The sequence below is a fragment of the Panthera tigris genome, chromosome D1, assembly GCF_018350195.1.
Source record: "Panthera tigris isolate Pti1 chromosome D1, P.tigris_Pti1_mat1.1, whole genome shotgun sequence".
Classification (NCBI taxonomy): domain Eukaryota; kingdom Metazoa; phylum Chordata; class Mammalia; order Carnivora; family Felidae; genus Panthera; species Panthera tigris.
In genome coordinates this window covers 4,174,930-4,188,354 of record NC_056669.1, presented here as the reverse complement: position 1 = coordinate 4,188,354, position 13,425 = coordinate 4,174,930, and the positions used below count along the sequence as shown (strand labels likewise).

At 40.0% G+C, this 13,425-nt stretch overlaps 1 protein-coding gene and 1 long non-coding RNA gene across 9 annotated transcripts in view; one reads left to right on the top strand and one right to left on the bottom strand.

Moving 5' to 3' along the window:
* KBTBD3 (kelch repeat and BTB domain containing 3) overlaps positions 1-12,970 on the top strand; it is a 36,183-nt gene extending 23,213 nt beyond the window's left edge. For all 3 annotated transcript variants that reach the window (XM_042957468.1, XM_042957469.1, XM_042957470.1), the window contains 2 exons: positions 3,544-3,788; positions 8,199-12,970. In XM_042957468.1, coding sequence (XP_042813402.1) covers positions 3,568-3,788; positions 8,199-9,801 — 1,824 coding nt within the window. In that variant the 5' untranslated portion in view covers positions 3,544-3,567 and the 3' untranslated portion in view covers positions 9,802-12,970. The remainder of the gene's footprint in view (positions 1-3,543; positions 3,789-8,198) is intronic.
* Positions 1-13,425, bottom strand: part of LOC122230966 — a 44,883-nt gene that overhangs the window by 3,874 nt on the left and 27,584 nt on the right. For 5 of the 6 annotated variants that reach the window (XR_006208025.1, XR_006208021.1, XR_006208024.1 and 2 more), the window contains 2 exons: positions 3,956-4,029; positions 1,931-2,091 (listed from right to left, as the gene is read on the bottom strand). This is a non-coding gene — a long non-coding RNA (uncharacterized LOC122230966). The remainder of the gene's footprint in view (positions 1-1,930; positions 2,092-3,955; positions 4,030-13,425) is intronic. The other variant, XR_006208023.1, reaches the window with a different exon arrangement.

The following is a 13,425-nucleotide window of genomic DNA, read 5'->3' as shown; positions in this document are numbered from 1 at the left end:
ATCAACTTAACGGGGCCATAGGGTGCCCAGACATTTGGTCAGATATTATTGTGGGTGTTTCTGTTGAGTGAGCTTCCAGATGAAGTTAACACTTGGACAGACAGACTGGGAGAAGCAGGTTGTCCTTCCTCATGAGGGTGGGCCTCATCCAATCAGTAGAAGACCTGGATAGGACAAATTGCTGAGTAAGACGAACCTTACCCGAGTGCTGAGTTGAGACAACCATTGCTGCCTTTGGACTCAAACTGAAAAAGTCAGCTGTCCCCAGCTCTCCAGGCTGCCCAGCTTTCAGACTGGAGCTTACACCACCAGCTGCCCTGGGTCTCCAGCGTGCCACCCACAGATCCTGGGACCTCTATAATTTTGCGAGCCAAGTCCTTATTTTTTATAGACACACAAGTACCAGCATGTGTGTGCACGTGTGTCTACACAAAACCAACAGGCTTGTAACCTGTGGGTTCACTGGCTCTGTTTCTCTAGAGACCTCTGACCAACACAACTGTTTCCTGCCTGCCTTTTCTTCAGAACTGACCCCAAACCTCTAATTATCTCTCTCCCTTCCTGACACCCACACTTAGTATGTCTCCCTACTTACAACTACTTTAGAACACTGCTCACTGAATTACTGCAGGTAACTTACTTCTCCAGTAATACTGCCAACTCATCCTATTGCTCCCCCACTTGTACACGCACATGCTCTCTCATGCATGTGCACACACTGTTCTTCCTTCATATACTACGGAAGCCATCCAACTGAACTTCCGTGATAAGGAAAACATTGTGCATTTCTGCTGTACAACAGAACAGCCACAAGTGTTGGTGGAGTTCTCGAGGGAAACCAGGTGGAGACACAGACGGACAGATCTGCTATAAGAAGTTGGTTTCCATGATCACTGAGTGGGAGAAATCCCAAGATCTGCGGCCCGCAAGCTGGAGGCGCAGGAGAGTCGTCAGCACCGTTACCATCCATGACTCAGTTCAGAGCAGAAGCCTGAAGCTCCAACTCCTTGACATCCAGGCAGACAGACAGAATTCCTTCTTGGCCTTTTGTTCTATTCTGGGACGGACTGGATGAGTCCCATTCACATTACGGGGTGGGGGGGGGGGGGCAGGGCAGCCTGCTTTACTTACTCTCCCAATTCAAATGTTAATCTTCTCCAGAAACACCCCCACGGACACACCCACAAACACTACTTAGCCACATATCTGGACACCCCATGGCCCAGATGTGTTGACACGTAAAAGTAACCATCACTACCTATGGCTACTGATTACTTAAAATAATGGCTACAGCAACTACATTTTTAATTTAATTTTAGGTAATTTACGTTTAAATAGTGATACATGGCTCATGGTTACTATATTGGACAAGAGAGCAGTAGATGGCTCAGTCCTAGAGCTTTAATTGATGTTGTAGGACCAATGGGTATATAGCTCCCACCCGGGCCTGAAACGCTTTCTCTGGGAGAACCCAGCCACCGTGACACTGCCATGCTATGAGGGAGTATAGGCTGGCCACATGGACAGAGTGCACATAGACAGACACCGTCTGTTCTAGCCATCCCATTTGAAGCATCCAGAATGGGAAGGAAGGAAGCATGTTGGACCTGTAGCCCAGTCAGGCCTTCAGATGACCTCAGCCAGAGCTCCCATCTGACTCTAAGTATATGAAAGTCCCAGAGCAAGAAGCTCCAGCAAAACCCACAGAACCATGAGATACAATAAACCGTTGTCTTAAGCCACTAAGTTTAGGATGATTTGCAAAGCACTAGATGACTGGGATAAAAACATACTAAGGGAATCAATGTTCCCTATTTCTTTGGCTCCCTAGTTTTCAGGCTTCTTTTCCTTTCTGAAGACTCAGGGATCATTTCTAGTTTGCTACTCGACAAGTTTCTCTGAACGGGTAGAGTACCTGTTTCCCACTTACTTGCTTTTTGGTGGGTGAACATGTTTGCATAGAATTGAATCTGCAGTTTGGCAAAGTCACAGTTGTCTGGCCTTCAACTGTCTTAGATTTCTGATCGCATGTTTAAAAGGCCTTTTTTAGTGAAGTTATACTGTTTTCTGTCCTGCTTTCAAATAGGCCAACTTGGTTAAAAAAAAGAGAGAGAGAGAGAGAAAGAATTAAATAAAATGACAAATGATGAAGGAGAAATAACAACCAACACCGTGGAAATACAATCATAAGAAAATATTCTAAAAAACAGTAAGCCAACAAATTAGACAATGTAGAAGAAATGGGTAAATACCTAGAAACATAGAAACTACCAAAACTGAAACAGGAGGAAATAGAAAATTTGAAAGACCAATAACCAGCAAGGAAATTGAGTCCAAAATCACAAACCTCTCAACAAACATAAGTCCGGGACCAGATGGCTTCACAGGTGAATTCCACCGAACATTTAAAGAGGAGTTAATATTCTTAAACTTTCCCAAAAAATATAATGGAAGGAAAACTTCCAAATTCATTTTTTTAGGCCACCATCACCCTGATACCAAAACCAGATAAAGATTCCACTAAAAAAGGGAACTACAGTCAATATCCCTGATGAACATGGATGCAAAAATTCTAAGTAAAATACTAGCAACTGGAATCCAACAATACATTGAAACAAATCATTCACCACAATCAAGTGGGATTTATTCCTGGACTGCTGGGGTGGTTCAATATTCACAAAGCAATCAACATGACCCACCACATTAATAAAAGAAAGCATTAGAACCATCGGATCATTTTAGTAGAAGGAGAAAAAGCATGTGATGAAGTTCAACATCCATTCTTGATAAAAACCCCTCAACAAAATAGGGTTAGAGGGAACATACCTCAACATAAAACCCATCTATGAAAACCTCACGGCTGACTGACATCATCCTCAATGGGGAAAAACTAAGAGCTTTTCCTCTGAGGTCAGGAACAGGACAAGGTTGTTCCCTCTCACCGCTTTGATTCAACATAGTGCTGGAAGTCCTAGTCATAGCAATCAGACAACAAAAAGAAAAGGTATCCAAACAGGCCAACACGTATCAATGCTTGCCTTTTTGTTCCTTTCTAAAGGCCCTAACTAGTTAACACAGTGTAACACTGATCTTTTTCAATTATTTCTGTCTTGAAAGTTGAACCCCAGAAGGCTATGCTTCAAGATCGATACTTTAACATCAGCTATGCTACCAGAAGAAAAGGGATGGGAGGGCAGAGGGATGTGTTGGGTATATACCCATGTGATGGCTACTATAAAATAATACCTCTTATGTGTAACAAAACTAGTCATGTGGGGAGATCCTATATGAGCTATATATATAAATTATAAATGGTGCTATTTGACACAATTATATGGCTTGAACTTTATCCCTCAATTTAATATAGTCTTTCATTTTCTAGTGAGCTCAATGTTTATAAAAGTTCAAAAGAAATTCATGAAAACAAATGTTTAGATCAGGTTTATTATGATCTTAGAATTTTTGTGTAATTGACATTAAACACATTTTGGATCTGAAATTTCATCAGGACTCTACTACATCAGTGATTGTTTTTCTTTCCAGTTCTAAGAACAATTGGAATTGGCTATGGATAATTCATATCATCTCAACCAACGAAACTCATGTAATGGACTTCCATCTGAGAAGAAAAACAACTTCCTTGTGTCTGAAGATCATGGACAGAAAATCTTAAGTGTACTACAGAATTTTAGAGAACAAAATGTCTTTTATGATTTCAAAATAATCATGAAAGATGAAACAATCCCATGTCATCGTTGTGTCTTAGCAGCATGCAGTGACTTTTTCAGGTACTGTACCTTGTCTATGACTCAGATTTTGTGTTATTACACTTATTTGTCATAACTGCTGAATTTCTCCCCTACAGGAGCATGCAGTGGTAATTTTTCTTAAAAAAAAAAAGCTAATTATAACCTAGATTAACTAATGATTTTTGAATATAAAAATTTAAGACTACCTTTTTTAAAAACTCATGTCTTCCCAGATCAGCATTTCCCAATGTTGTATTGGACACTGGTTCTTTGAAATGTTCTGGGGAAAAAAAAAAAAAAAAAAAAGAAACTTGTTTTGATCCAGAGTCCATTTTATTTGGGGGAATTCTTGCACTGTGCCAAAGGGTGGATAAAATATGGAAGTATAGTTCAAAGAAAACAAAGAGGCTGAGAGGAAAATGGATTTTAGTCATGTACTGTATCCAAGGATTATTCCAGGGAGAGGGGGTATCATACAGATATTTCAAAGTTTCTCTTCTCTTTGTTTGACAAAGGGGAAAAGTACCTCCAGAAGCATCTCTGGAGAATACCCAACTTTTCTGATTCTAGGCAACCTTCTGAATAGAATTTGGTTCTGAACAGAATGTCCTAGTCATGAGCCTGTACGATTCCACTGTGGTGACAGTGGTTGTGGAGTCTGCAAGGTTAAGTGTTGGATGCATGACCTTGCTACGGTGGCAGCTGTTTCACGGTCATACCATCCCGCGAGGCCTCTTGGTCACACACAGACCTCTCTTGGTGACATCCTGGCCTCCAGCCCTCCAGTCATACTGCCATAAACTTCATCCCAGTTGTGGTATTTGCATTATATTCGGTTTTGGAAGTAATTTGTATTCAAAGTAAGCAGGCCTTAAATCTCTAGTAAATAAAATTGGTAAAAACATAGTAAGATTTAAGATGTAAATACACTAATCCTTACTTTAACTCCTGTTTTACTGCCAGCATCTGATTAGACCTCACCCCTACTGCTCTGGAGCGAATCCTCTAAAAGTGTACTGATACGCCCCTGCCCTTGGGGGGTCCCCTGCTGGAGGTGGGAGCAGTGGCCCAGGGCCACACCTGGCTCACTGGGGAAGCGCCTCTGGCCTAACTGGAGTCTGCTTCTGACCCTGTAACCTCAGCTGTTCTCCCAGTCCCACTGGAGCCCTCAATGTCCCTGTGTTCTGCCACACCCTGGTGCCACCAGTGTCCCAGCTCTCTTGTATTCCATGGGTCTTCTTCCTGGTAGCTCCATTCTGCTCCCTCCCCATCCTGCCACCTCGTCATGAGAAGTGATGGTATAGGGATTAAGTACTTGGCCTCTTAATACACATGCCCTCAATCTAAATCCTGGCTCTGCCACTTATCAGACATGACCTTAGGCAAGTGACTTAATCTCTTCAGGCTTCAGGTTCCTGATTTGTAAAAATTAAGACCATAAAAACAGAATCTAATTCACAGAGTCATGATGAGACTTAAATAATGTATATGTAATGATTAGGACCGTGCCCACTATATTCAACCTATTATTATTATTATTATTATTATTATTACTGTTTCCAAACCTAGCAAAAATGGAAAAACTCTGGTAAACACACAAGTTGATTTCCCTACAGTGTTTTCTTGTTAACAAAATAAGTTTATGTAAGCATTTCAATTGGAAGTCCTCTACTCTTCATGGAGAAATAATTTTTTTTTAATGTTTATTTATTTTTGAGAGACAGAGACAGAATGCGAGTGGGTTAGGGGCAGAGAGAGAGGGAGACACAGAATGAAGCAGGCTCCAGGCTCTGAGCTGTCAGCACAGAGCCCTACGCGGGGCTTGAACCCACGAACCGTGAGATCATGACCTAAGCCAAAGTCGGACACTCAACCGACTAAGCCACCCAGGTGCCCCAGAAATTATTTATTAATTAAATGTATCTGCACCTAATTTTTGGCCACAATATTTTCAGGTACTCCTAGCTTTTATGGATCTACTTTAAATTAAAAAAAAAAAAACTGCTGTGAAAACAGAACAAGAACAATATATTTTAAAATTTTTCTCCCTGCTTTGAAGTAGCACAAATGGCAGTTTTATAATGACCTAAATTAGATATATTATATATAGTATTATATTTATTATATATAGCATTTTACTAAAGGAATACTAATTTAAAGGAATACTAAATTTACTGTGAGTTTACTAAAGTTCATATAAAACTATTTGCAAATTTAGACTGAAATTCTATAATTTACATCCTTATATGATAAGGCCACTAATTCATAATATTTGTGTTATGATCAAATTTACTGGATATTGGGAGGAAAAATACGAAATAGCAGGAAAGTGCATAATGCATGATAAATGCACTTTATAATGATTTTAGAAAATTAAAGTTTTTGAATGAGATGTAAAGCCATGGAGAGAAGACTGAAAAAGAATCACACATACTGTACAGCCACTTTATGATTATGGTAAATTCGAGATCGATGTTAACTGGAAACTTTCAAGCTGATGAAGTATGGAAAGATGATCTTACATATGTCTTCTCAAAGAAAATACACAGGATCTGATAGGAAATATTTTCTAAAAATGATAATAATAGCTAATACTTTGCATTGATTAACTCATTCCTCCTCAACTCAGCAAAGTAGATATATGTGTACCCATTTTCAGATGAAGAATTTGCAGCACAGTTAAGAAGTGCCCCCCCCGCCAACCGAGGTCACACAGCTAATTAGTGACATAGGCCAGATACCCACCCAGGCAGCCAGATTCTAGAGGCCAGGCTCTCACTATTACCCTAACCTGATTATCCGTGTCCTCATAAGTCAATGTAATTATCATCACAGTTTAACATTTCTGACTTGATCTATGTTATTGAAATAGTGTATAATGTGTATAGTTTTTGTAACCGTATTTTTTTGTGTATTAGAACAGTCCAGTGGGAAGGTGTTTTGTTGTCCTTCCTTTTCCTAAGGGGTGTTCCATATTTGGAAGTCTCCTCAGATTTTTCATTTGGATAATACTAGTGCTTCTTAAACAGCTTTCATTACCCTCTAGAGTGGACTCTAAAAACTAATTTGGTTTAGGGGCACCTGGGGGGCTCAGTCAGTTAAGTGTCTGGCTCTTGGTTTTGGCTCAGGTCATGATCGCACAGCTCACGAGTTCAAGCCCCGCATCGGGCTTTGCGCCGACAGCGCGGAGCCTGCTTGTGCTTTCTTTCTCTCTCAAAATAAATAAACATTTAAAAAAAGCCAAAAAACTAAATTGTATTCCCCCCAGAGTACTTGAGCACCGAGGAGCACTGCTCACGGAGGTATCCTGGACAATTCGGTGCAGACACAAACCAGTATTATACCAGAACCCAAACCAGTCAATCTCCACTCCTACTGAGTGTCCAACTACTGGAAATCCTTGCTTCTCTGTCGTAGCTCTTTCTCTTGAATCTCGACCTCCACTCACTGTGCTACCAACAACCGCCATAGCGAGTCTGTGTAAAAGTGAATGATTCTGGATATGATGTTAACTAACATAGGAATGGGTGGCCAGATTGGTCTTACCAAAACCAATAGTAAAATACATACGTCGTAGTCTCCTGCCCAACCATTTCCACATAATTTATATTTTAGCTTAAACTGAGTCCCGAAAGTTCCCACTTCCTCAGACTCTATCACCTCTGCCAGGTGGGGAAAAATTACAACTCAGAAGAACTCTTGGGCTGGTCTGATTATTCAAATCTGAGGACCCTCCCCTCCATCTCTCAGTGGTTATTTCTTCACAAACTTACTTTGAGCCTTTTGGTTTGGCATTTAGCTTTATGACATCACATTCCCTTTTCTCCCTAAAGTGCTGTATAAAACGTGTCTCTTTAGACATGTTTGGTGGATTTTTCACACAGGCAGACTCGTTAGAGACATCTGATACCTCACTGTATCCCATCTTCCACGTGTGTCACTGCTGCCAAACTGAAAATTCATTTGAAAGATACTTTTAAGTCCTAAACCCAGAAGCACTATCTATTTTAAATATCTGTACTTACCACCTGCAGAGCTGATACTAATTAACTCATAAAAAGAGAAATTCAGCCATCAGAGAGACCTTACCCTAATTTTATGAATGATATTTAATAGCATTGAAATTGGCTTGCAAAATATGAATCTTTTTATATATAGCCTTCTTTGGAGTAAATGCTGTACCGCAGCTATAACGTACGTATTCTGCAATGTGGTAGCTACGTGGTCCGTGGGTTTTAAAGATAAATGATACGGTATGTAACTGTTGTAGATATTCAAATAATTTATTAAGATGGTTTAAAAATATATTGCATAACTATAAACCTGAGATTTGTGAAACATTCTATCAACCTGAGGGTAAAGGACACGTCTTTAAGGTAACCTTGAAAAGTACCGCGGAATCAAATACCCCTGTTTTCCTTTTCTCCTGTGTTCTCTTTCTTTCTGCAGGGCCATGTTTGAAGTGAACATGAAAGAGCGAGACGGCGGGAGCGTCACCATCACTAATCTGTCCTCCAAAGCAGTAAAAGCGTTTCTCGACTATGCCTACACTGGGAAAACCAAGATAACGGATGATAACGTGGAAATGTTCTTCCAGTTGTCATCATTTCTTCAAGTTTCCTTCCTAGCCAAAGCTTGCAGTGACTTCTTAATAAAGAGTATTAACCTTGTCAATTGTTTACAGTTATTATCGTTGTCAGACAGCTACGGCTCTCCCCGCTTGTTTGACCACGCGCTGTACTTTGTACAGCACCACTTTTCCTTACTGTTTAAATCCAGTGATTTCCTAGAGATGAACTTTGGAGTACTGCAGAAATGTCTGGAATCCGATGAACTGAATGTCCCTGAAGAAGAGACTGTACTGAAAGTGGTCCTTAGCTGGACCAAACACAACTTAGAATCAAGGCAAAAGCATCTGCCTTATTTGATTAAAAAAGTTAGATTACATCAGTTATCCGAGGAGACCCTTCAAAACTGTCTGCTCAACGAAGAGTGTTTACTCAAAAGCACAAACTGTTTCGACATCATCATGGATGCTGTTAAGTGTGTGCAAGGTTCTGGTGGACTCTTCCCTGACGCTCGACCATCCACAACCGAAAAATACATATTTGTTCACAAAACTGAGGAAAACGGTGAAGACCAATATACCTTTTGCTACAATATAAACAGTGACTCGTGGAAAGTGCTGCCACAGTCACACCTGATTGACTTGCCAGGGTCTAGTCTGTCTAGTTACGGAGAGAAGATATTCCTGACGGGCGGCTGCAAAGGGCCGTGCTGTAGAACGGTTCGGCTTCATATCGCAGAGTCCTATCATGATGCGACTGACCAAACCTGGTGCTACTGTCCAGTGAAGAACGATTTCTTCCTGGTATCAGCTATGAAGACACCAAGAACCATGCATACATCAGTTCTGGCTCTCAACAGATTATTTGTCATAGGTGGAAAGACGAAAGGGTCTCAGGACATTAAAAGCCTCTTAGATGTCGAGTCTTACGACCCTCTTTCTAAGGAATGGATGTCTGTCAGCCCGTTACCCAGGGGCATATACTACCCTGAAGCGAGCACCTGTCAAAATGTCATTTATGTTCTTGGGTCAGAGGTAGAGATTACAGATGCCTTTAACCCGTCACTTGATTGCTTTTTCAAATACAACGTGACCACCGATCAGTGGTCTGAACTCGTAGCAGAATTTGGGCAGTTTTTTCATGCGACACTAATCAAAGCTGTCCCAGTAAACTGCACACTGTACATATGTGACCTTTCCACCTATAAGGTTTACAGTTTTTGTCCAGATACTTGTGTCTGGAAGGGTGAAGGCTCTTTTGAATGTGCAGGCTTTAATGCAGGCGCAGTTGGAGTTGAAGACAAAATTTATATCTTGGGTGGTGATTACGCACCAGATGAGATCACAGATGAAGTACAAGTCTACCATAGTGGCAGATCTGAGTGGGAGGAAGTCTCACCCATGCCACGAGCCTTAACGGAATTTTACTGCCAGGTGATTCAGTTTAATAAATACAGAGACCCATGGTTTTCTAATCATTTCTGAAAGGCGTATGTGCTTAGACATCCTAAAACTATCCCAGTTCTAGAAGCCTACCATAAATCTGTTAAGCTTAATAGCTGGTAAAAAGGTCTTTACCTCTTAGTGAAATAAAATGTACCTTCTGCTAGAGAATTACTATGAATGTATAGCATATATGACTTAGCGGTTGCTGGAAACTTAAATACAAGATACATTTACCAAAAAATTATATCGAATATAATTTAATCCTGGAGAATCCAGAATACTTAGTATTTTCATATGTAAATAAGACTCATAGACATCGATGTCTTGATTTTGAGAGTAATTTATCCGTGAAAGACTAGTAAGAACAAATCAGTGTTCACAGATTTGTACTATTTAGAGGGGAAAAAATCTCTGTAGGTAGTGAAAGTGAATTATTTGCACACTATATTATATGAAGTGAAAATTAAGTTAGAAAGAGGTGAGAAGCCTACCTTGTTACTACAGGTGTAAGAGTTACTGAATTCCCGTCCTTTCTGATCACTGCTTAGCTTCTTTTAAGCCCCTCTTCCTTTTTTCATCATCATTTTTTTTGGTCAGAAATTTTTCTAAAATGCAGTGTATTTCCCAGCCTTCTAAACTTGCGCTAAACATGGCTTGACATTTTTTACGATTCAACTCTTCATTAGGAGCATAATGTACCATGTTATAATGCCATAATGCCATTGGCAATTACTGGAATGCTTTTAAAATTGCTGGTTCTGGTAGTCCTCTGTGCTGGTTGGTTTCGATTTCTGGTGGCAGCATATCTTACTTATTTTCTGGCTGAAGCTCAGTAAATGAACATTCTTGATTTAATGATTACTTGTAAGTTACACCCGCTCTCAGTCTATCTTTACACGTAACCCACTGGGTGAAGTTTTGGGATTCTGGGATGGTAGTCCTAACAAACATTTTCTGTATCCTTGCCACATTCCAGCATAATTGAGGACGTAGCAAATCTGATCCCTAGATAAGTGTATCATTTTGTTGCATTTCTTAAATTTGTAAATATCCAAATTTGATCTGTAGTAAGAAATTTCTGTGCTTCAGTTAGTACCATATCAGTTTTCCTTGGTGATATATCCCAACTATAAAGCACCGTGTGGGTTTACTATTTTCATAAGATATTCATAGTGGATTATTTTCTAAATTTAAAAAACTCACTAGGTTTTTGTATTGATCGCATTCGCAACCCGTATCCGTTAAGATGTTTAATCACCTTTAACCCCAGTAAAGAAAGAGTAGCAATCATCCTTGCTCTCAGGTGTGACAAGTTTGCGTTGCAAAAGGAGTATGTTTCTTTCCTAAGTTTAAAAGATGTAACCATATTAGGTTTTAAAAGTGGAAATATCCCTAAATGAAGGTCCTTTTATTATGCCATATAAATTTATTGTATAAGCTTCAAATGTTTTTTTCAGAATAGAACAGGATATTAGACTACATTACCCTGCAATTCCAAAATCAGAGACTATCCCTAATCAGATGACAGTTGCCTGAGAAGCATTCTGTCAAATTGGTGGTCTTCCTTCCTACCTAGGTTGGCTCTGCCGTGTGTGTGTGTGTGTGTGTGTGTGTGTGTGTGTAAGAAAAACAGAAAATTCAATGACCAGTTTTGTGTGGTCTATTTGTGGCTTTGGAAACCAATTATTTAAGAAAGACCATACCACAGTGGATGACCTATACGTGGATTGACTGAACTGCTGATTTAAGCATATATAAATAATCAAAGTATGTTTAAAATAAATAATTGTTTTCATTATTGACTCTAGGAAATGTTCATCCTTTCCAGAAAGGAAAAACTAAAGGGAAATAGAATCCCTTGCTGATCTTGTTTCATTATTCTGTCATCCTGATGTCCACCAATCTTCTCATTGGCCATTGATGTATGGTAATGTTTCTAGAAATATCCTTGTTGTCAGGCCTAGCTCCCTGTGCATTTAATATACTCCCTCACACACAAGGCTTTCTGCCTTTTTTCTACAATTGCTGCAGTTTACTTGCTAATCATTTTCTTCTTATTGCCATCCCTTTACACCGGGGAAAATACTCTGTCTAGTCACAAAACCCCAGTCTCTTCCTTTATTTCCTGTTCTTGATCCTTGGTGCTGTCGCGGTCTGTGCTGGGCTTGGCTCCACTAGTCACTGATCTTGTTCACTCTAATTTTGCATCTTCCGTAGAGACAGCGCTTTCATTTGATCTATCTGCCGTACTGAGAAATGGTTCTCTGTGTTCCAAATCCTCAAGGAACCCAACCACAGGCACGGCACACCCGGTCAATGACCGGCCTGGTCACACCTTCTGACCCTGCCAATCCCTGGCTTCACTGTCCGAGAACCATGTCTGTCATTCTGGCCTCACCCTCCGGACCTCTGACAGGCAAGTCTCAGTGATCTCTCAAGTTCATTCTCAGTACCCCCAGAAAGAGCTGTTTTTCCTGTCTGTAAGCTTAGGTGAGAGGAAATAACATCCCTTTATCTATGGCCTCTTCCCTGAGTCCCTTTTTTTTCTTTAAAGTCTGCTGTCCTTTCATTATCATCCTTCAGCCAGTGTTGCACTGTAAGAGACAAAGTAATTGTGCTCATTATCCAAATTGCTTTCATTCTTGTGGAAAAATTCTGTTAAACATTTCTAAATCCTTTATCATTTGGTTTGCTCCACTACACTCGGATTATGCATGCAAAAAAAAAAATCTAATATTGTAACCTCTTCTACAACTGAAGGTAGTTATATGGATTATATATAAAAAAATTAAATTCAGCATTTATATGAGATCAATTCAAAGTCAATGGACACTTGTGATCTGCAAACTTGATTTAAAATGTGGACCACCTTTTGTTCACCTGTTGCCTGTGAGACTGTGAAGTATGAAGAATACTTGCATAATCACAAGTAACTCCATTCCCGTAACAGCTCTGGTTCTGGGTGGGAAAGAGGACTCTATCACAGCTGTATTCACTACATGCTACCCTTGAGGGCTAGAAACTTATTTGAGAGTGACCACATCCTGCAACACGATTCTGTTTTTCCCAGATACCAAGAGCAGTTGAGGATGTGTGGAGTGTACCTGACTCAAGGTGTATGGTCAAAAAATCCAAGTATGGAGAAAAGCATCTATTTACAGTGTGAGATTTGGAAGCAATAAATGCAATGATTAAATATACTGCTGAACATGTAGTGTTACTTTTAAGTCCTCATTTTCAGTGTGATCGAATCCAGTATTTGGAAACTCTTTTATATTTAGAATTGAAACTAAGACCGTCTTCCAGTGGGCAGCTCTGGAGGGCACTGAAGAAACAAAAAGTGTCGAATTTACAGGGAAGCAGGTTTCCATCCAACGTAAGAAACAACTTTACTCCACAAAAGCCATATTTACACGAAGACTAGTAGAACATGGCATGTGGCACAAGGTCAGCCCAATTAACTCCTATACAGGAGTGCACAACCAAAGATTTCTACGCTCTATTTACACATTTTGGCTCAACAGCTTTCTGACCTAGGACCCATGACTTCCTCCTCCAATTTATTTAGCATCTGGGCATTCTAAGTAACTTGATTCCACTGGTCCTGCGTACTCAGTTTCTACAGGACTTGAGTTTTAAACTCCATCATTTCAGGAGCATTCT